Source organism: Chelon labrosus, assembly GCF_963514085.1.
Source record: "Chelon labrosus genome assembly, chromosome: 11".
Taxonomy (NCBI): Eukaryota; Metazoa; Chordata; class Actinopteri; order Mugiliformes; family Mugilidae; genus Chelon; species Chelon labrosus.
The window spans coordinates 14,331,846-14,356,528 of record NC_140344.1 but is presented as its reverse complement, the minus strand read 5'-3'; the positions used below and the strand labels follow the sequence as shown (position 1 = coordinate 14,356,528).

At 40.6% G+C, this 24,683-nt stretch overlaps 1 protein-coding gene across 1 annotated transcript; it reads left to right on the top strand.

The window, feature by feature from the left end:
• The first annotated feature begins 6,725 nt into the window (after positions 1-6,725).
• sema7a (semaphorin 7A (JohnMiltonHagen blood group)) lies at positions 6,726-20,349 on the top strand. Its single transcript, XM_084555482.1, has 14 exons — positions 6,726-6,868; positions 7,204-7,343; positions 7,943-7,984; positions 8,069-8,164; positions 9,415-9,517; positions 9,656-9,766; positions 10,194-10,336; positions 11,699-11,877; positions 12,014-12,122; positions 12,667-12,862; positions 13,050-13,162; positions 14,172-14,314; positions 18,305-18,363; positions 18,474-20,349. The coding sequence occupies exons 1-14, from the start codon at positions 6,745-6,747 to the stop codon at positions 18,932-18,934; spliced, it is 2,019 nt and encodes a 672-aa protein (XP_084411608.1). The 5' UTR covers positions 6,726-6,744; the 3' UTR covers positions 18,935-20,349.
• The last annotated feature ends 4,334 nt before the right edge of the window (positions 20,350-24,683 follow it).

The window sequence follows — 24,683 nt, the reverse complement described above, 5'->3', positions numbered from 1 at the left end:
GCGCAGTCTGTACCCACAAGACTGGATGGTAAGGAGAAGGAACAGAAACCCCAAAGACAAAACACCCAGGCAGAAACAGAGTAATGTGGTGTACGCTGTTCAGTGCAGTGAGGAGTGTACAGACTTGGACATTGGGGAAACCAAACAACCCATCCATAAACGCATGTACCAACACAGGAGAGCCAGCTCATCAGGAAATGATTCACCTACACCTGAAGGACAAAGGGCACTCCTTTGAAGATAACAACGTCCAAATCTTAGCCAGAGAAGAGGGATGGTTTGAAAGGGTAGTAAAGGAAGTCATCTATGTCAGACTGGAAAAACCTTCTCTGAACAGGGGAGGTGGACTGAGATTTAATCTGCCATCTATTTACAATACAGTTTTAACTTCTGTCCCCAAAAAGTGTCAACCTCATTCACACCTTGACACTGGAGCCATTAGAGCACCATTCATAGGGAAGTGGTCGGGGACAAAAAACAGCCCCCCCCCCTCAATGACAGGTACGTACCCAACCGTTAATGGTTAGCTGCACAGGTTTCTGGTTGTTAACACAACAAGCAAGTTTCAGTAGGAGTTCCTATTTAAACCTCAGACTTCCCACCAGTCCCCTAGAACTGAAGAAGCTACTCAGATGAGTGGTGAAACGTCTTCTCAAAAAACTCTACAAGTCCAGTTGCCTTTTATTGAACCTTTTTGGGTATACCATGACCTGGATGACTGAGAACCTTCACAGACATAAAGTATTGGTACCATTGTGCATATGGAGGAATTTCAGCAGTTTTGTGGTTTTGCCTGGGTCTTCTACTATGAACAAGAAAATAACGAAAGGTAGACTTGCTCCTTTAGCTCCTGTGTAATTTATCCCTTTGGGTAAAGTAAATAAAGCACAGAATATGAACATGTATTATAGTGTCAGTCTGGCCGCATTGCACTTCCTCTCAAGAGACTTTCCCATCAGGGCCAGATCACACTTAAGCCCACAAAGACCAAACCCTACTAATAAATTTAATTGTTCTCCTTTTCATCTCTCCTTTGGCATATTTCTTGAGATTGCATTCCAAGTGAACAGATTCGAGACATTGTGTTTTATGCTAGAAAAACACTCAGTGGGAGTGATGGGAATGTGAAGCAGTGTTATTGTTCAGGAGTGTGATGCCTCGAGAGTAGGAACTATTTGCGAGTCTTGTTGTCTTTGATTTCCCACTCCTGTAGCATCTTCCCAATGAGTGTGAAGAGGTTGTATTGTGGATGTGTTGTCCTTGACGATGTTGTGGGCTCTCCTGATAACTCTGTGAACATCCTGTAGTGATGGGAAGGCTACAGAAATCAGTTGTGCAATTTTTATCACACACTGGTGAGCCTCCCTGCCCTGACCTGCGAGTGAGGTGGCGATTACACTCTGTGAAAATTTTAAATATTGAAAAAATACAGTAAGTAAGCGGTATTTCAATGTTTTCCTTCAGGGCGGCTTAAAGTAGGATTCATCTGGGCGTAACTGTATGAAATATGAGTTTGAGCTGGAAGCCTACACCTTTTCTCTAATTCAAGATTTAAGAAGTAAGTAATGCAACGTTATCAGTCATTTTACCTCTTGAACCGTCTGACAAAGATGGTTCAAGATAAATTATTGTATAATGTCTTGATAAATTATTGTATAAAGGCAAAGGCAATTGGACGTGCTGACTCATGTTTCCTCTCTAGTTGTAAGGGGGTTTGTGATGTCAGCAAGTGAGTCGTTGACTGCCTTTCCCACCACTTGAGTCATAAGGGTCAACAGAGTCATGGGTGAATGGATGTTAGGTTGTTTGAGATCTCAAGACTGCATTTTAAGTGTTTGTCTAGTGGTGACCACTTCTGCTGTTTGGTGATGCTTGTTTCAGTTTGACAGAGAGCTTCTCAGAGAAGATCCTCTTGAGTTTTCAGGCACCCCCATCTCATAATGACCTCTTGTCCTCTTTGTCCGTTTTCGTGCTGACCAATACCCAGTTTGAGGTCACAACAAGTTTTCGTTGTGTGTCAGAAATGTCTGGATTGCTTCTCCTTCCCCCTCTGTCCTTGTGAGCACATTTTTGTCTCCCACCAGGTGGTCAAAGTCAAACAGTTTATTTGTCATGTATATACTGTATGTACACACATACAAGGAATTTGTTCTCTGCATTTAACCCATCCTAGTGAAGGCACTTGGAGACAACAACCATACAAGGCCCTGGGGAGCAGTTTAGCAAAATATTTAGTTTAATCACTTCCGATGGTGCTGCATCACCCTCAGGCACTAGTCTGCAGTTACCATATCCCTATATACCATCACCGTAGTTGTTCTTCTGAGTCAATTGTTAAAACCTGCTATTGCACAACATTCATGACTTTTACACACTTTTCATGCTTATTTATAATTTACTTTGGTTTCATTCCGTGTTTAGTTTAGCACACTCCTACCTCAATGACCCCATCATCTTTAAATAGTCCACACGCTTCCTCATTCCTTCTAAACATATCATTGACCAGGACATTATGAAACCAGGATTGATGGCATCGAAAATTATTTACACAGTTGAACAATCATCTTTGTACCCACACATCATGCGGCTTTTTCATTAATCTTTCCTCCCACATCTCCTATGATGATCTGCTCTGTCTGAAACCACTCTGATAGTGGTATGCTTTGTTCTCTAATGGGTGGACTAAATGGTCAGTAATCGTACTCTCCATAACCTGGCACTGGAACAGCAACAGGAAATTGTCCACTCAGTTAGCATGTTCCTAAGATATCACGGTATATAGCAGCCTAAACTTGCTCTTGCTCCTTATCGATTGTCTCTCTTGTCCTTGTACTTTTTTCTGCACCTACACTCTCTGAGGTCTCTCACATGTACTTGCTAAAATGACATATTTGTTTTATCTTTGTGCCTCTCAGCTACAGTTGTGCTGGAGCACTGGCCTAACTTTCTGCTTAAATGCTCCGGTATGCGATGAAATACCTGACTTTATCTGCGGACCTATTATTCTCTAAAAGACTTACAGACTACTCCTCTTTGCTACTTCTATAACCATTCTAGCTTGTGCTCACAGTCTCTGAGATAAATTTGGTCTCTCAGATTCCCAACAGATTCCCACCCTTCAAGAGCTATGGGAAGTGATGAGTGTATCATGCATATCATCCTATGTGACATTAATAAGTCACATTAATGCACTTTATCTGGACCGTTGGCTCCTTTTTGCACACATCTTTACAGTTCCAAGTTCTGCTTAAAAACAGATTTTACATATTCTTTGTATATTTTATATCGTTCTTATTTTTTTGGCTATGTTTACGAATAAATCAAATACTGATTCTGATTCTTTTATTATGTTTTTTTTTTTTTTCTGACAGAATGCAATTCTTCTACCAACTCCTCTTTCCCCCTGAGAGTTTATTCTACCTGCCCAGACCTGATGATCAGATTTTACAATGACCAAAATCTCCTCCAAGCTGCTGGTAATGTCTTACACAGCCAAACGCAAACATGTCTGCTCAACTCAGTCAGCCACAATTTTGTCTGATTTATCTGTTGTCCTTCGAGATCGTGAACTGTGTAGTACTTCTAAAGTTATTGCATCCTTGTAATAAATCTCACTTTCACAGATTTCATAATATAAAGTATAGAATTTATGGTAGTTTTGGACTGATTTGTATTGCATATTGCACACTAATAAGTCCACCTGTTAAATTCATCTGAACAAATTCATTTTAACAGTAACATTAAGAGCAGACGACCAGGATGGAGATGGATGAATTAAATATTCCAGTCTATTCCAGTGCCACATGATATAGAAAGCATGAGCTATTCATTCTGATTCATAAATCTTGTGATTTATGAATCAGAGATACATTTCATTATTTTATTCTTGTCACATTTACAATCAAGTATCTGCTTGGCAAATGCAGGCACATTTTTTCGAGAAGTTAGATAAGATCATTTGCAACATGCAGAGACTCGTGAGTTTGTTTCAGAATGAAAGAATTGAAAATGTAAAAACCTTGCACCATCCCACGTTGTAGATGCTCATGTTTATATTTAAGGGGAAATGGGGAAGTAATTGTAGAGGCAGGGATGTATTTCTCACTGGGTAGTGGGTGTGTCTGGATGTGTGTGTGGGTCTGACTGGATGTGTGTGTGGGTGTGACCGGATGTGTGTGTGGGTGTGACCGGATGTGTGTGTGTGTGTGTGTGTGTGTGTGGGTGTGACTAGGTTTGAATGATTGCATGATGAATATCACCTGGACCTGCCTGTGAATTTGTTTGTTTGATACAGAGTGAGGGTGAGGTAGGGTGCCGATATTTCTGTTGACTGCTTGAGTCTTATAGGTCCATCCATCTGCATAACAAAAAGTGTATGTTATCAAAAGGATCAAAATAAACATCCTTAAGTTGCAGTGATGGTATCATGTTTCCTTTTTGGACGCAGCGTGTCAGACAGAGCCCTGCTTTCCTGATTGCCTTTTCCTCTTTGCCAGATTTCAAACAGGGTTGCTCAATCTTAAACTGAGCCTCCTCTTTATGTCAGAGGATCAGTCGTATCTCATAGCACACACTGAGTTTCATCTTTCTGACAAATGTCATTTGTGTATCACGCACTTTTTTTTAATACTGTCTGTCGCCATCTTCTCATGCAATGCTTGTGTGCCATTTGCAGTTCAAAGGGACATTTGGAAAAGCAGACAGATGCCAGACAATACCAGCACAATGCCAGTATTCTAGCCAGCTAAAACAAGAGCCACTTAAAACCATCAATATGAAGTTACGTGGATTCAATATTTAGTAGATCATCATAGCCTTTCCGGACAGGGACTTGAAGCCATAATATTGATCTGTTTTCTCTTCTGAGGTACCAGACCGGGGTAGAATTTACAAACTCATTCATCTCCCGTAACTGCTTGTCTAGGGTTGCAACTCCCTGAAAAATAAATAAGGGACACTCTACTGGCAGGGCCGTCAGCCCCGATTGCGTGAAACGATTTTTTAACTATTTGACTCAAACCTGAATTGAATTAGATGCACAATTTTTGAGTGACATGAACACATGGAAAACAAATTATTATTCAACAATTTATTTTTAATACAAAATAACAACATTAACAGAATAAAATAAATATCTTTCTTAAACAGAAATCTGGCCTGCTTAATTTAAAACTGTATAAATTAATATAAAACAGTAGAGCAGATCATTCCCTTTGTTATAGTGCAATAAAAAAAAGTGCAAACATAAAGAGTGAGGAGAAGTTGTTGCTTTGTTGTCTTCCGGCATCTTCTAAGCAAGCGACAGCACCTCGACTAATGACATGAGCGGGATTCCCGCTGTCAGCTCATTGGTCACAGATCATATTTTCAAATAAAGCGCCAGTGTATTCATTTACCTTTATTACCGGAGGTGACAGTGTTTTGGGAAACTTCCAGGGTTGGACTAATCTGTAAATAACGTGTGCGCCTAAGTCGTGACGCGCACGCATTAAACGGTGCTGTTCTGGGTTCTGAAACTTCAGCAGAGATCGATATAATATTGTTATAATATTCTCCTGCGCCCCAGATGATGTCTGGCTCTATTTACGCAGAGCGCCATATCAAATTTGGAGACGCACTGGACTCTCCACCTCCAACATAGGTAGGTAGATGGCAGGTCTAGCAGGGGAGGTGGGTGGCTCATCCTGACCAGTGGCAGAGGATGCTCCTGAAATTGCAATTGAAACTGACATCAAAAGACCGTAGACTACAATATAACTCTTATACAAAACATCCATGAATTGCAAATTTAAATAAACATGCCCTTACATGCTAAATGTCTGTCCTTAGTACGCTATATTAATCTATCTTTCAGGGAGGAACAATTAGCTCCTTGGTTACTGCCTCGAATTCTATGCTTGGCACACTTTTAGTTATGACTGGTTAAACTATGTTTGACATGAAATAGAGTTGTAGCAAATGGCAAATGTTCATCTTTGAAACTACCCACAGATATGAAAATTCCGTTGGCCAATTAAAGGACCCAACGTGTTGGAAATAAATAATAACTGAACTTCATATAACTGCACAATCTTACGGTGAAACTAGATCTGGTGTTTGTTAAGACGAATTACTGTTGTTTAAGCATTGCAAGCATCATAGCAAAAAGGCTAACAAAGTATACCACCAGTTAACATTAGCCCTTCATTCATGACATGGATACTGTAATCATACAGAGAGACCTTTATCTTTTGCTCGTTTCTCCTCTCCTTTTCTTTTTTCCCCTAAATTGGGAACCTTCAGTGAACCTTTAGTGATGACCACATAATGGTTTTGTATTACCTATTTTTATTTGGTCATTTCACACAATTCATAAAAAAAACGTGCAGGAATTATAGGCCTGTATTTATGTTATTATGAATGAAATGTGCGTTATATGGAAGAAAGTCAAGGTGTGACTGACTTTAGCCCTTCTACAGTAGATCCCCCCCCCCCCGTCCGTTCAATTGACCGCACAGATATGACAGACAACAGAAAACCATGTAGCAGTGCAGATTTATTTATTTGTTTTTTTCCAAGTGCTCGTGCCACCCCCCTTGTGTCATGAAAAAATGCCGCCCCGGGAGGCTGCCCGGTTCGCCCGTGCCTAAAACCGTTACTGACCTACGTACAGGGGGAGGAGACACTGGTGTTGGCTTAATAGCTCTCCGTGATAGTTAACGGCTACACCTAACGCCGCAGCAGCAACGGAGCAGTTCACTAGCCATGTACGAGATGAGACGATTTGTTTTAGTTTATATCTGGTTTGCTGCGGATTTCCAGCATGGTGTGTATTTGTGGGACACGCCGATTCTCGGATCCAAAAATATTCCCAGACTTTTGAACAAAGGTAATTACATTTGTCAATTATTCACTGTATTATAATGACTCGGTTACATTATATAGGCTATATATATATATATATATATATTTCTTTTAATATCAGTGTATAATAGCGTACAGTAGCCTTGTATTCAAATCCCTAAGATCATTATGATCTGGTTCGGCTTTGGCTTATGAATGCGACTGACCAGATCACTGTGACAATACTGCGTGGTAGCTTTTTTGATTATTTTTATTATTCGACTATTCGACGACTTGGTTCAGTGTGACACGAGTGAAATATGAAAATCTGACCATTGTTATTTTATTTTTTTATTTTTTTATGTTTTGTTCCCCTCTCAGATGAAAGCATCGGGTTTCAATATCTAGTGCATCAGAACCACAGCGTCATGTACCTGGACGACTCCGGGGAATTGTACGTCGGAGGCACAGATTTTGTGATAAGGCTGTCGGTGACTGCTGAACACTACGGAGAAGTCAAGGTGGGCGTTTCTGGATTGCTTTTGAACTGCGGCTTTTATACCTGATATTGATTTCATCACCTGCAGTAGCCTAGGCCCTACCTTAAATCACGATTTACTCGTGGGTTGATTTCTGCTTGTGCGGTAGTGGAGTTTGTGTGGAGGCAATAATTAAAGGCTACTGTAACAGATGGTTATTACAGACCCATTGTTTGCAAAAGGAGCGAGCCCACTCACAGCTGCTGGAGGGGACAGATCCTGAAGAGAAGCTTACGTTTCAGTAATATAATGATCCAGACTATCCAACCTGAACCGCTTCCATTACTCCCAACCTTACATTTTTAATGATAAAGGAGTTAATGATGGCATAGACAGAGCTGGCTCTTCAGTTCACTCACTGGACATTTGTCTTTGCCAGGATGCGATTAAAGTATTAGACATAATTTCCATTCTTATCTATCATCCAGCTATTTCAGATATAATGCAATCATTATGTCATTTTGTGAAAGAGCTGTATCTTTAGTTAGCAGGCTAAGTGATAACGACTGTTCATTTTCTCTTTAAAACATCTAATTTTAACCTTTCCTCATTTGAAATCCTTGTTAATTTGTCTCTGACAGGAATTTTCTCTGGAAACAACAGGGCAGCAGCACTGCAGTGAGGTTAGTTGCTATAAGTGGATATATATTATAATAAATATTGTTAAATAGTAGATTTCCAAAATAAAATTGGCCTCTGTGTTGCAGGGCTCCTGCGAAAATGTTATCACGGTCATGGAGAAGTTTCAGGATAGCCTTTTTGTCTGTGGAACAAATGGACAGAAACCACAGTGCTGGAAGCTCGTAAGTGCAATCACTCACACACTCAGCACAGATGTCTTAAAAACCATACATAGTGTGTTAAAATGTTAATACACGTGCTGCATCAGGTCAGGGAACCACACACTTGATGATTTGACACAAACACGCGTGTTATTTCGGCACATGAAAGACACGTTCAAACGCGTTTAAGGATGCATTTTTATTTGCGGAAACAAGAAAGAAATGATTACAATTACACCTTCATTTTACAGTTTGAATGACATTGCAGATTCAAACAAATTATCAGTTTGTTATTGTGAGCAATATCACAAACAAAGACGTACGCTTCCCCATTTAGACTTTGGAATTAGATAAACTTTTATGATTCAATAAAGTTGGTCACAGTAGCTTAGTTGCACATTAAAAAAAAAAACACTCTTAGGTTAACTGACAAGCTCGTTATGTTAATTGGTGATTCTAAATTGTCCGTAGGTGTGCGTGTGAGTGTGAATGGTTGTCTGTCTCTCTGTGTTAGCCCTGAGATAGACTGGAGACCTGTCCAGGGTGTGCCCCGCCTCTCGCCGGGTGACAGCTGGGATAGTCTCAAGCCCCCCTGCGACCCTTCACAGGACAAGCGGTTACAGAAGATGAATGAATGAATGAAAATAAAATATAGTATAAAGCAGACATGTACAGAATTAGCATATGAACAAATGTACAAGAAATCGAGACGGAAGAATACATACTGCATACATAGGAATGACAGTAAGGTGCAATAGTGTACATTAACATAACCTACCAGCTTTGCATTGGGTCGATACAACACTCGCACTCAACAACAAGTAACAGCACTTCAGCATATTCCAAAACAATGGTATCCAGGGCAAGGAAAAGCCTAAAGCAGCTAATGGCAACGACTGCAATCTTGCCTTCATTATGCAACAAGTGCACTGCAAAGGCATGAATATGGCCATGGAAGTACTGTCTGTTCTCAGTGTCAGTACAGAACCAGATCTATAAGTGTGGCCACAGATGCACTGTCACTGTGAGACATTAACATGATTAATGTTTAATTTGTCTGGAATACTGCAGTGTGACTGGTTTGTTTTACTGGCAACGGTAGGGCCAAGCTCATTAAAGCAAGTGAGCTGCTGTTCCCTGATTAAACTTTAATTGACTGCGCTGCTTTATTGTTTAACGTGGGCATTGGGTGTCTGGTGTTTTGTTATAATATTTTCCCATCACTGCTGTGCGGTGGTAACACCACTCTAAACTTAAGTTTTTCTCTGCAGTTTCCTTCGGTGAGCAATCAGTCTTTTGAAATTGTGGAGAGTTATGAGGGGATGGGTATCTCCCCGTTTGTCTACACACAGAACTCCCTCTCCCTCACAGCAGGTATGTTAAAAGCAGCCTCCTGTTTTTTGTAATGGTGGGGCTGCACGCAGACTTATATAACCGTATCAAGTCACATGTCACAGGAATCTACTGGATAATTAAATTTATTTGCTCCTTTTTGTATGACGTGTTGTTTAGATGGGGATCTATATGCAGCAGCACCTTTGGAGGAGGATGGAAGTTCACTGCAGTTCAGAAGAAAAGCTGGGAGCAGAACTAATGTCTGGATGTATGACAACTGGGTCTCAGGTGACTACAAGTGAATTCATTAGTATAGTGATTTGCTTCCATACCAAAATTAGAATAAACATATAGAAGAAATTACAAATGTGCATCATGATGAATTACTTTTTATAGTTCTGATGCAAATGATACATCAGTGACATATAATCTGAAACCGTTCTGTCCTAAAACTGCAGTTAGCTATACTTAAGCCAACACTGCAGCAGAACTATACTTGATTCTGCTATGCTATGCAATCAGGGAGACTGATTGCTCCCTGAAGCACACTGCGGAGAAAAACAGAAGTTGATGTGTGATGTTTCCACTGCACAACAGTGATGTAAAAATAGCAAAACACCAGACACCCAACGCTGACGACGGCATTTTAGTGTTGTCTGCTGACACCACACATCGGTTTAAGCAGGGGTGTAATTTGCTAATCTCTCGCCCACAGAGCCCACGTTTATCTCTGCGTCCTGGGTAAAGCAAAAGGACGACCCGGACAATGAGAAAATATACATCTTTTTTCGTGAAAAGAACTCGGACAACAACCCAGATGCTGACCCCTGGATATCAAGGGTTGCCAGAGTGTGCAAGGTACGGTGGATGGTTCATTCTACATCAATAAAAAATAAACTTCGTAGACTGCTGAAGTCACATTAACCCCTTCAGCTCGGCTTCACTAAACAAGCGAAATCTTGTTCAGGTTACGTGGAAGGTAGACTCCACGCAGTATGGCTTATGAATATGGAGTTAGCTTTGAAGCTACATTGCTCATGTTAAACATCAAAATGAGGTGATATTTGAAAACTCAGACAAGTTCATGCTTTATAAATTACACATGCACCCCAACACGAGGTGTGAAACAAACAGTACTAGCCATGTTATTGCAGCTGGAAACTGCTGAAGGCCTTGTAGTGTGCACAGTCGGTGCCAGGTGCAGCCTGTGGACAAAACAGTGCGGGTGTTCTTTTTCCGTTTATTGAGACTAGTAGCGTTTCCTGTGATAAAGATGAAAAGCCTTCACCTCCCAAACATTATGTTTGTCTGGCCAAAATAAGTAAATAATTGATTGAATTTGTGTTATTTTCATTTATTTAACATAGACAAAACCAACCTGTTTTATGTGATTTAATAGATGAACTCTTGCTTAGCTCTTCTAGAAAGTCATTCCATAATTTACGTATGCAGGTCTGTCAGAGGATGGGTGGAGGGGAGGTTCAAAAGGAAGGATAATCTGCTGGAAGTCTGGGCGTCTGTTTTCCTCTTCTTCTCTTTTTTTTTCTCTTTTATCAAAGTCATTTGTCTCTTCACTCTGTGTCTCATTCTGCTTTTTTGGTGTCTTTTTTGTCTTTAATCTCCATCTTATCTTTGCCTTTTTTCCTGTTCTTTCTTTGGACATTGGACACAAACAAAGAATCTTTATTTTTTCTACTGGATAAAACAGAAACTGAATTGTGTGGATTTTCTGCGGGGTATCTGCTCTTTGTCCTATAATAACCCCTCCTGAATCTGCTGGACAAAGGAGACACCATCTGTTGAATCAGCCTCGACAATGTTGACAATAGTCAGCGTGTCTCATAGGAACAATCTAATGTTGGCCACTAATCAGCAGTATAACCAGTAGAATACCACATACAGTGTGACTCATTCTGAAGGCTGCTGCCATGGAAAATTTAAATTATGTAATTAAACTGGGATTTAAAAAAATGTGGATAATGCACAGGGTTGTGGTGAGGTTTGTGGCAAAGATGCACAATTCAAGTTCATTAAAAATGTTTAAGTGTAGTCACCTGCTGCAGAGGGATCTCATTCACACCACCCATCTGACTTCATCTGAGATGGTAATGCCAGCTGAATCAAGTAACCACGCCTTACTGATGTATTCCCCGCCCTTGCCTTACTGATGCAATCCTCGTCCTCGCCTTACTGATGTAATCTGTCCGTATCATTTTGCAGGTCGATGAAGGGGGATCGAAACGATTTTTCCAGAACATTTGGACCTCTTTTCTCAAGGCTCGGCTCACTTGCGGGTTTCCTGAGGAGTCGCTGTATTTCAACCGTCTTCATGACATTTTTGTGTTAGAGGCTGAGGACTGGCGTGACACCAGAGTGTATGGTCTTTTCACAAGCAGCTGGTTAGGCACTTTCCCTTCATTATTTGTCATACACTTAGCAACAAGTTCCTCGTGTAGTAGCCCAATCTCACGTTCAGTACACCGTATGGGTGAAAATCTGCATCTCAAACCTTAGCTCTCCTATTTCTTCCTGCAGGAACTCTACAGCAGTTTGCATCTATACGATAGAAATGATTGAAGGAATATTTGAGAATTCAACTTTCAAGGGCTACGACGGAGAGATTCCGGAACCAAGGCCAGGGACGGTAAGGATTTGTTATGTTGCTATGTTTGGATGTCAAGAACTTCCCCCTAAGGGTTTATTTTTGTGTTCCTATTTGGGTTCACTCACATTCAGTGTCCAGAGTCTATTTTATACCACATGCATGAGTAGAATGTTGTAAAGAAACCAAAGTGGTATTACATAAATGGGCGGGAACACGGAAAATGTGAGCCCGGATCACTCCATCATGATCATTGTTTCCATCTCTAGACTGAAGTCTGATTGGGTTTGTTCCTGTTGCTGTAGCGATAAAAGGACCCTTGAATGTGATGTAGAATTTCCTATTATTGTAGTAAACAATTTCACGACCCACTGAAAACCCCCATTCTCCATCTACTCTACTGAATATATTGAGGAAATGTTCTAATTGGATTTATTCTTATGTAACATTTGCTGTATTAAGCTTTGTTTCCCTTAACCTGAGTCAACCTACAGATGTTAAGCATTCAGATCCTGTTTACATACACTCTCTCCAGTATACAGGCCACCGTTAAGTAAGGCAAACTTTGTGTTCATGTGTTTTTCAGTGTACGAAGAACAGCAAAAATCTGCCCCGGGACACGATTAGTATAGTGAAGGAACATCCAGAAATGAACGATTGGGTTCACTCCCTGCATTACACAGCTCCATTTTACACAAGCAGCAACAACTACACCAAGATAGTTGTGGACCGAGTGCAGGCTGCAGACCAGAATATGTATAATGTTCTTCTCCTTAGCACTGGTAAGTTGTTTTTTTCCCCCAGCATACTGTATATAGACAGTCAGTAGTTGGTTTTGCTAGTAGTGTCTTGTGTGTTTTGCTGTTTACTTGACTTGTACCCATGCACTGACTTCAATCTCTGTTGTGAGATATGTAACCTGCACTGTTACTAACCAGATAACTAAATTTCAAATCGCTGTGCCAACAGATACAGGGAAGATCCATAAAGTATTAGAGGCTGGGTCAGAGCCTCTAATCATCTCCGAAACACAACTCTCCCACAATTCAACGATACAAGCATTGAAGCTCGACTCTAAAAAGGTTCGGTTCCTATAAAGATTGTTTCTAAATGTGACACAGTGTGCGCTGCAATTCTTGTCGGCACTTAGGGTTACAGGTTTATTTTCACTTCAGAACAATAACATATATTAAAGGCTCTCAGGCTCGATATCCAAGAGGGAACGAGCCAGTGAGAGCAGTAGTGGTCAGCTGAGTTAGAGGAAATGTTTTAGATGGTTTCGCCTCGAAACATAAATAAACAACACACTGCGCAACCCTGCCTGCAGGAAGGTGCTGAGATGCCAGATTTTGTGCAAGTGCAGGCAAAGGGCACATTCCTATCGTACACTTTTGTGCAACACTGGCACTCCCTTAGTCAAACAGTCTGACAGAACTGCAAAAAGAGAGGGGCAAAGATGGTGAGACATACAGTCGATGGACACAGTCTACCCACATGCTTAAAGGTTACAGCCCGAAGACAGAGCAGGGTCTCTGCTAATAAATACACCATCCACTTGTCGTATGTCATAAATGATGATGTAGAAGGGTCACTTTTAGTTAAAATGACATGAGTAATCTGAGAGGTGTGGCTCGTAGGGAGGAACCCCCAAGAGAATGATTGACTCAGCTATGTCGAGCATCATAGCGTGCTTCATTGCCTTAGTTTGAAGGTCCATGATGTTGTTTAGTCCCACTGCAACCATCACCAGGCAGCTGTTTTCGGTAATAAACCCACCATGTGTTTATTGGGTAGCACTGGCAAAGTAGCTGGTAGATGTGATGGGGCGTTTAGTTATAAATTCAGATATATCCCTCAGCATTTGGAGAAGAACATAACTAGAAGGAGAAGGAACACCGATATCGCACGCATCAACGTGAGAACCTCCTTATCTGATGAATGTGTAAACACTGTGGGTGACTGTTTGCTTAAATATTCCCCAAAGCACCATTTTGAAATTACAGTGTTAGTGTCGTGTTTACAGCTTGTCCCCAAAACATCTATTTGCGCAGTTCCTGGGTAAAATAAAGTTTTTGTCCCCCTTTCCCACAGAAAAAGTTAATCGTGGGTTTTCGTGAGAAAATCTCTACAGTGGACCTCCAGAGGTGTCAGGTGTACAACTCTTGCGCAGAATGCGTCCTGGCCCGAGACCCGTACTGTGCATGGACCAAGTGTGGATGCTCCCCAACTGTCCCGTGAGTTTGAGCGGCCGTCCAACCAAACAAGAGTCTTATCTAGTTCTAGCACGATGTCTCCGAAAAATGTTTTCAGCATTTGCAGCTGGGTGTATCACACATTTAACTTGTTGATGCAGCAAGAAGAAAAGAGTCTCATTTGGGCTTTCTTATTTTCTTGGATGGATTTGAGTGTAACCCATTGACTGTTTGAAGAAACTAGGGGTAAACTTCCTTTTATGGACTCGGGTTATTCTGAGACTGGTTCACGTGAGTCACTTGAGTCACTGTTGTGGCAAAAAAAAATGCAACAAAAATGCGAAGTGTGCAAATTAGAACATAGACTAAGATTTAAATATTTTCGATAGATATAAACAAAACAACCAAACTGAACAAAAATGCAGAATAATGAACATTTGTGTGTTTAACCACTTGTTTATTGCAATATGTAACTTAGTACTCAGATTCACTGACTAGGGTAAAATTACCAAATCATGTGAGTCAGCTGTGTTTCTGGTGAGTCCGCTAACTCGAGTCGGTGAACCAATTCAGCCAAGTCATCTGAGTCAACTGTCAGCTGTCTTTGCGTGAGCCGGCTAACTCGCCTTATGTACTTAGCAGCAGCCAGCCACAAGGACTCATAGGATTTGGGTGAATGGAGACCACAGACTTGTGATTACTGATTCAGTATGATTAACCTGGGTGATTCAGGAACCGATCAACTCTAAAACAAACCCTCACTGGTGTCGCCAAAGTGATTCCTATGCAATTCAGGTTTTGAAGCTCAGTGCGACTTCAGCCATCGCCATCTTGGCAGCGCCTAACTCCTCCTAACTCCTCCTGACTAATTTCAGTTGAGCTGAGGCGGATGAATGAAGCCTATACAGACAGCTAGGAACCTGTAAGGACACTGATCAGTCAGTCAGTCAATCAATCAATCAGACTTTATTTGTATAGCACTTTTCATACAAAGAAAATGTAGCACAAAGTGCTTTATACAATAATCCCCCCACCCCTTCCCCAGCACAGACACGCACCCACACAGACACACACCCAACTTAATGATAATGACACTAAAAATAAATAAATGAGAACAGCATTCATTAAAACATAAGCAAGAACTGGAGCTAGAACTGTGGACGCGCTATCAGAATCAGAATCAGAATCAGAATCAGAATCAGCTTTATTGGCCAAGTATGACACATACAAGGAATTTGACTCCGGCACCTTCCTCTCTAGTACTCAAGCATCATAAATAAGATAAAAATAAAAAAAAATAAAAAATAAGATAAATAAGATAAAAATAAAATAAATCTTCAAATTGTACACATAAAAACAGGATAATATATACACCAAACTGGGGTTATTGTACAGTGAGTATATACAAAAATAGTAATAGGTATATCGTAGGTGAGGTAACACCAGAGGCCGGATAAAACCAATAATTGCACGGTAAAATCAGTCAGTAAATATAAACTCTAAAGTCGTGGAAACAGGATAAAACATAAGAGCACAAATTAAATGAATAAATAGAAATGCTAAAAGGCAAACAAGAGAGTGATAAAATTACGGCAGTAACAGAATAAAAATGGCAACTACTAAAAAGAGTAAAAGAGATCAAAATTTTAAACAGTCAATAAATAAATAGTTAAGATTCAGTTAAAAGCCAGTCTAAAAAGGTAGGTCTTTAGTTTGCTTTTAAAAACGTCAACACTCTCTGCAGCCCTCAGGTCTTCAGGCAGTCTGTTCCACAGACGGGGACCGTAGTGACAAAAGGCTGCCTCACCTCACCATGGGTCTTGGGACTCTGGGTACTATTAAAAGGCTGCTGCCAGACGACCTGAGGGTTCTAAGAGGTTCATATGATAAGAGCAAATCTGATAAATAGCTTGGACTAAGACCATTAAGAGATTTATAAATCAATAAAAGGATCTTAAAATCAATTCTGAAGCAAACCGGAAGCCAATGCAGAGACTTTAAAATGAGTGTAACGTGCGCTCTCTTTCCGGTCCTCATCACCAATCAGTCCAAGTGACCCAACTCTTAATCGTGCATAAGTTTAAGCCTGGATGCCATTTCAACAGGTCACGTACTGTATAGAAAAAGTCATGAGACGAAGAAGACAAATGAGAAAAGTAATTTAAAAATACACCTTTAGGTCGTAAATTATACGGTATTTTGTTATTGCCATTACCATATACATCCAAGACCAACAGATGTACATGTTAACAAATTAAAAATGTATTTAAGATGTGTTTACTTATAAGGATGTACAGTACATAGTGTATGTAAACACATCTTATGGATTATTTTCATAGAAAGTGAGAAAGCATACTATGTACATAAATAACATTTTGTGCATTTATAGAAAAAACAAAAGGCCCTGATATTTAAGTCCCTTTTTTGTCTTGTAAAATAGTAAATCAACTTGTTTGAACTGAGTTTTAATCAATGCCATGTATTTGGCCCTTAACTCCTCAGAGATTCACTATCTAATAGTCAGGTTGTCTACATAGCTCTCTAGAAAGCTTTCAATTGATTCAAAATGCCGCAGCGAGACACTGATGGGAATTGACCTTTGGCTAAGCCCCGCCCTAGAATGTAGATTGACCAATCACAGCCAAGAGAGCTCCCACAGGGGTCCGACACTTTTTCCACAGCGCTCCATTGACTTTAACGCAGGCGTCTCATATTTTCGGTCTCGGCAGGCTATACTGTCGGTATATATCCAGGGTATGGATAAGCCCAATGATGTGCGCGCAAAACCCTGTGGAGCTAACCAAAACATCACCGTTACAGCTTAAGTTGCATAGTTGTTGATACGCTAGCACACGCTGAAGAAATACAACGTTATACGTGCGTAACGTTAGTCCGTTTGCTTCGTAATAACGATTATAGAAGTGAATAGAGACGTACCCAGCTTTGCATGAACAGTGTTGCTCCTTGATATTGATCCCAGAGCCTTATAGATAACCAGAAAACCACAGCCCAGAAGAGAATGTCGGACGTAGCAACAGTAACTAAGGGGGGGGGGGGGCTTAGCCAAAGGTCAATTGGCAAGAAAGCTCATATTACTCCAGTTTTAGCTTCTCTTCATTGGCTGTGAAATCCAGAATGAAACTGAAAATCCTCCTTCCTACATACAAGCCCCCTAAAGACCTAACTCCATCCCATCTTAAAGACCTCATAGTACCATATCATCCCAATAGATTACTTCGATCTCAAAGTGCAGGCTTACTTGTGGTTCCTATAGTTTCGAAAACACTTAAAACTTTCCTTTTTGATAAAGTTTGTAGTTAGGGCTGGCTCAGGTGACATTGAACCATCCCTGAGTTATGCTGCTATAGTCCTAGGCTGCTGGGGGACCCATGATGCACTGAGCACCTGTCCTCTACTTTCCTCTGTCTTACACTGAGCACCTATCCTTTAATGTCCAATATCTTCTCTCTTATGACGCCATGCATTTGTTTGCTACTACTGTTTAGCATGTTATTAGCTGTGTGTCCCTCTCTCCATCTCCCCTTTTCACCCTTCCCCTCCTCCCCCATCTTCTTGTTAATGCCCCCGGCTTGGAGCTGCTTGTGTCTGATCTGATCCAACCTGCCCAGTCTTCATGGCTTATCCACTTATACCTGAATGTATACTTACTTTATCTCAGTCCTCCTGCTGCTGTCTCCTCCTCCTCTCCATTCTCTTTTTCTGCAGGCTGCGATTTTAAAGGGGTCACAGCCACAAAGAAACAAAGAAAGCCAGAAGCTAAAAGGGATTTGTTTCTTCCTGCTATTGTGCATTAACAGAACTACTACATACCTAACTGCAAGCACTGGCACCTTTGTTTGCTACTCCCATCATTCATAACAAGGCTCTTTAGTGAGCTCCGGATCAAGCTTTTTATATTACAAGCAACGGAAAAGAAAAAGCTGCTATCGCAATGCTTGTTATAAAAAACAGGAATAAATGTCATGAGAAATTTCACATAATTTGACATTGATGTTTCCTTTTTATTAACAGTGGCAGCATTCAAAATATAATTGATGGGAATATAAGTGTGTGTCCTTCGACTGTAAAAGGTAAGTAATGATTACGGTTTCTAATGACACGGTTATCATTGCTACTGCACACACAACACAAACGGTTTTGCTCATATCCCTATCTTATCCTTTCTTTAATTTTTTTTTAGAACAAAAGCCAGTGAACCGGGCCAGACGCGCAGCAGTTTCGGTATCAAGAGTATCAACAGTTCAAAATGTCCCCTTGGGCGTCCCTTTCTATCTGTCCTGTCCTATAGACTCTTACCACGCTGAGTACACATGGCGGCATGGAGGCAGAAGCAGCCCTTGTCTGCAAATGCTTTCTGACTGTCTGCACCTCATCCCTTCCATGACACAACTGGACTACGGCGACCACGAGTGTGTTTCCAAAGAGAAAGACTACACCAAAGTGGTGAAAAAATATCAGCTTAATGAGTTTAAGTTCTCAGTTGTCACTAGGAGAAGGAATGACGGTTGGATGACAGAGAATGATGCATCGGCTCTTGTTCCACAGAGAGTATGGATCACAGCTTTAGCTATGTGGGCGATTGCATGTGCACACACAACCATTTTTTCGCAAATTCTTTTTCAGGCCCTTTCTTTCTACTAAGTCAACATCAGCGAAACTTGCAGCTGAGTAATTCTAACAGGAACACTCCTGCTGTGAAGCACTTCTGTGCTTTTGATAACACTGCGGTTCGCCAGAAAGGCTAGCTTTCAAATTCTACATGGCCATGTTTATTTAAAGAGAAGCCACAACAGGAGGAAGTTGAGATGAAAGAGGGAGAAAAGCGCTGAAAGAACTGAAAAGAACCGGTCAGCAGCAGAGTAGAGATTGAATGATCGGAAGGGGCGGTGGGAGGTAGTGGTGGTGGTGAGCAGGAGCTGGAGGTTTAGCATTAGCTGGAATGTGGTAGGTTGAAGAATGACTGCCAGGAAGAGAGAAGCTGAGAAACAAGAGTAGCAGACAAGGTAAACTGGAGCAAGGTTTGGCAAACTGAAACATCTGGCAGAGCATGAAGAAGAACCAGGGGAGTTACACTACGGAGGCTGAGTGAATCGGTCTCAGTGAAGCAATGATTGGCAACAGCCACACCCAAACACAGACATGCATGAGAGAGAGAGGACAAACAGGGGACCAACAATAAAATAGCAGAAACACGAGGGACATGCGAGCCACAACCTTGACAGACAGTGTGGTTTTTTGTTTGTCAGTTTTTTTTGTAAGAACTGTGATGTTCAACTGAGTGAGCACTGTACTCAGAGAAGTCATGAAGAAGGCACGGTTTAGCCGCCCTGCCCTTTCTGAGACCAGCTCCCAGATCTTTGGTCCGTTATAAGCTAGAAAATGTAAGCGGAAACCTTTTTCCAAACTTCACTCTTTGACCCCACTGCAGTGTACTGATGATGGCTTATTTGAACAAGATGTACAAAGGAAGGGTGGAGGAAGCACGCTACCCTCCCTGAACTTTCCTGTTTTATTCAACTCTTATGTGCACAGCTAATGTAATCTTCAAAGCAGACAGTGTTCAGCTAACAGAGCCACTGTTCGCACTGCAGCTGTAGTGTAGCATGAACAGTGGCTCTGTTTTTCTCAGACTGCATTTGAGGTGGTAGAGTGGAACATTTTTGTGATGTTTTTTTTTTTTTTGGTGGTAATAATTTTGACTTTGCACATTTTTCACAGAAACTTTATATTTTGAAGACTGAAGATATCAAGACTGTGTAACTTAGGTTGAAGACTATTTACACACGTGTAATAACATTATGGTAAATGCTACAACTCAGTAGTAATGCAATAGTAGTAGAAATGATGTGCATTACAAAGTAACCACACTATAGAAACAGAATGAATGTACTAAAAAGATCCGATGTGCCTTGTGTTGCTTTAACAGTTATGAGTTCAGTTTTGTCTTTTGGTACGGCTTAAGTTAGTTTTACTAAAAAATAGTCAACCATATTCATATGTATTTATTATAATGTATTTATTGAAGTTATTTTTATTAAACAAAGCTGAAAATCCAATGGTAGTCGCAGTCATGCCTCTCTTAGGTTCTCTCAAGTAATTCATTAGTGTTAGTGGGCCACCAGTAAGCTACATGCAGCCTGATCCGAGTACAGACTGCTCTATGAGGATCTTTAGCTTAATCTTCAGCTGAGCTGTCTTCTTCCTGGATCTGACGTCTCAACAACCTTCCTTAAGGGAGTACATCCTGTTTACCCAAAGAAAGGCTAAAAAACCTGTATTTGAGTGAGATTTCTCTGTGATTGGTTAATTCTGCTTTGATTAGCTAGGATTTTATATTTTTTTTAATTAAAGGGAAAACATGACGAACTGCAGACAACGATGGAACACTATAATCCAGGCATGTTTTCCACATGTTTGTGACCAAACCCTGTGGTTGTTATGTCAGGTCCCTTCAGACAAAAATATTTTCCTTTTTCTCCACTCAACAATGTCAGTATATAAGTTATGGGGAATTGTTTCAAGTTACATAGTTCACCACACACCACAACAGTTCTGACACCATGATACCATAGATTTTCCAGCTGAGAAAGAGGCAGCCCTGCATGCCATTTGATTGTTTAATTTCTGTCCATGTGTCTTTCGCCTTGCGTCACCTTAATGCAGATCATTAAGTCTGAGGCTTAAGCTGGAGCTGACACAACACCTGACCTAGCCGGTAATCATCCGCGGTGCTTAAGCTTCAGGGAGAAGTAAAGATTTTTGTTTGTTGACATGGTTCCAGGATTTAGTCTGTTTAGTCTGGAAGTCATTTCTGGTGCCACCCTGTGTAATTAAACCCAAGGAAGTCCACTGTTACAGAGAAGTTACTACAATTGACAGGCGGCCAAGAATGACTACTTTATGACACCGTCTCTTAACAGTCACTGTGAAACCGTGTGGTCCCCACCCTACAGCGCAATCATAACTTACGGGTATGGCGACGAAGCTTCTTATCTCAACTGTTTTCTGGTAAAAACAGTAAACTTTGTTTCGTCTTGGATCCTGTATCTTTTAAATCCATGTTTTCCTGTTGTGCTTTGTAATGGAGGAAAGTAATATGGGTGAAAAATATCAAAGCAGTGAAAGAAATGCAAACAAAAACTCACAGTTCATTTAATCTTAACCACAGTCATGGCTGGAGCTACACACACACACAAAAAAATCCCAATAAAGTGAATATAATTTATCATGTCTGCATGTTCTCCCTGTGTCTGCGTGGGTTCTCTCAGGGTACTCCGGCTTCCTCCCACCATCCAAAGACATGCTCATTAGGTTAATTGGTGATTCTAAATTGGCCGTAGGTGTGAGTGTGAATGGTTGTCTGTATCTCTGTTTTAGCCCTGCGATAGACTGGTGACCTGTCCAGGTTGTACCCCGCCTCTTGCCTGATGACAGCTGGGATAGGCTCCAGCAGACCCCGCGATCCTCAACAGGAATAAGCGGTTACAGAAGATGAATGAATGAACAACATGCTTGACATTTACATTCGCGTATAATTCACTTTCATATTTGTTGGTCTTAAAGTAGCTACAAGAATTATATAAGCTCAGTGTTGTGACAAAACATTCACAGAAAGAGAAAGGACCCAAATGTAAGACACAGGCAGGATGAAATAATAATGACCAAAAGCATTGCAGAGAAAGCAGGAAGTTCTACAAAAGAGATCCAGCCTGGAGAGCACAATACTTAGTCCAAATTAAAAAAAAAAAATACAATGACAGATAATCCCAAAACTGAAAGTGAAAGATAGAGCAAGAAGACGTGAGTGTAGCATAAGACGGGGAAACTGGTGATGAAGGAAGGAAAAGCCAAAATAATAGTGGCGCCATCCTGTAAGATAGTGTCACCAAGGGTCTTTAAGGAAGTAGGAGGCAGACTCAGAAGGCTTAGTTGAAGGTCCCGTTGGTGGGCATTGTATTTACAGTGCTTCCAGGAATGTGCAAAAACCACAAAAAAAAAAAATAAATAAACTAAACAAAGTATCAACATAAGTAACTGAGGATCAACTCATAATAACTCTCAGATAACGGCACAAGCCCTGGTAGCTGTTGTGCTCACTCCCTTCTCGCTCCCTGGCCTCCCAAAGACCACTGACAATATCCCTACCTGTCTCTCAGTAGGGTACCTAAGGACATTACCATCCTCCACTACAGGGGTCAACAAATTAAACAGTTCAGCACTTCAGCATAACAGACACACAGAAATCATTACCACCTGTAACTCACATATCTCACTAGCTCTAATATCACTCCTCATGCCAGATCTCCCATATATCTACTGTTCAGAGACTTACCTATAATATACTTTATTACCTTCCACCCCTTCCAACATGGTATCTTCCTGCCCAGGTAAGGAGGTAAGTAACTCAGAAAAAGGAAATTGTTTTAACTGACTAACTCAGGAAAGCTGCTTGAAGAAACATAAATAAAAAATAACTGAAATATCAACCATGCTTGTTTGTCATTACTGTTTAACCAGGTGTTAAAGGTGATAACCATGTCAACAAAATATAATGCTAAACACAAACAAACCCGGGATAGTTATGTGTATTGCACCATATGAGATTCATGGCTAACTTACAGACAAAGAACTAAACTAAACATGGCAGAGAAATAAACATGTATCCACTTGACAAGTGGCATTTATTAGTCCACTTTGTCACACATCCATTTCCACCTTGGCCTTCAATGACCCCCAACCTTATTCAAAACACCTCTTAATACAAAGAAACTCACAATTCTCCGGCAACACATGACGGCTGAAATATGATTGGATCAAAGGCTTTGCTGGCCCTGACAAGGCAATAAACACGATTATGGTTCTAAGATGTGGTATATGTGGTCTATTTTAATTCCTGTTTACAAGAGAAAGTACAGAAGTTTGGAGACTCATTCACAAGTTTTTCTTTATTTTTTAAATTTTTTTACAGTGCAGGGGTGCCCACAGTTTTTCGGTTTGCAAGCTACGTGACCTACATACATATAATGATAAAAAAGTAGATGAACGTTGGTCTTGCTGTTTGTTCTGGAGGTGCAACAGATAAATGATAGACTAACATCTAAAATATTTTTTTCAGTGGAACGCGAACTACCCACACTACCGCATCTACTGGTCGATAGCAATCGACGTATTAAAACAAAGCAAAGTATGTTTGCTATATGTATACATACTAGTGGTAATATCTTAACCAGCTTCACAAGGTCGTCACTTGAGATTGATTTAAATTTTATCCTGTCAGAATTTAGTCAGTGGTAGTTTGTGCCTCCTCAATCCATTTCAGACATCAATAATGTTGTGACAAGACAGTGTTGGTAAAGGTAGTGTCAAGAACCACTCATGTAAAGCAACAATACCGTAAAACAACAGTCCAATCACTTTAAGTATTTATAATTTAGTCAGATGTCAGTGAATGTCAGTCAAGTAGCCCTGGTCTAGGTTTTTGGGAGCCATCCCCCTTGCCTTTAAAACTAATTACATAAATCCAGTCTCCGATTCATCTAATTCTGCCCTGAAAGCAAAATGCTACTTTAAGTGTAGTCAGTAAATTGTTTTGTTCCTATACACTGTGGTATATTTATTTACCAAATACCAAATAACCAACTTCATTAGTAAGTTACAGAAAAATACTAAAATCATTCTGATTGGCCTTCAAAGATTTCAAACTTTAGTTAAATTCAATACTAAAACTAAAGTTAAATTAAGGAGGTACGCGTTACCTACGTGTATCTGTGGTATGCAACCATTACCAGGCTTTAAATGTGTCAGGAGACCTACTTATTAATGCGTATTAACACTTCTGGACAATAGCTGCATGTGGACTTCAGGATTGTTTTAATGTTTTTACTGATTACTTGTATAAACTGCCCCTCTTATCAGACTTTCGGGTACACAGTGTTCCTTCCTGTTCTATTAAATCTCCACATTTTTGGATTGGTCTGGTTAGTGAGCTTGTCCTGTCCAGGCAGTGTGCATTGTTCAGTCTCACTCTGTACTGCTGGATAGCCTGCCTCCTTCAGCTGCAGGCTGGAGTCAAATGGCACCCATTTCCTGGAGGTTTGATGTAGTTTTAATCGGACAGACTGGCTGAGACACCTCGTTTTGTTGTGGATGGCAGGCTGCTCCCTTAACTGGTTGGAGACAGGCTGCTCCTTCTCTACAGACTTGTCTGTGAGGATGTCTTGAAGATTGCAGTTACGTATGATGACTTTGTAGTCTTATTATTTTAGGTATTTTTGTTACGTATGGTAAAACATCAATACATCCTTTTGGAAGGATGTGAACTATTTCACCAAACAGCTGTTTACCTTTGGCATCACAGTAAGGAGGGACTACACACTTCCTGTTTTGACCA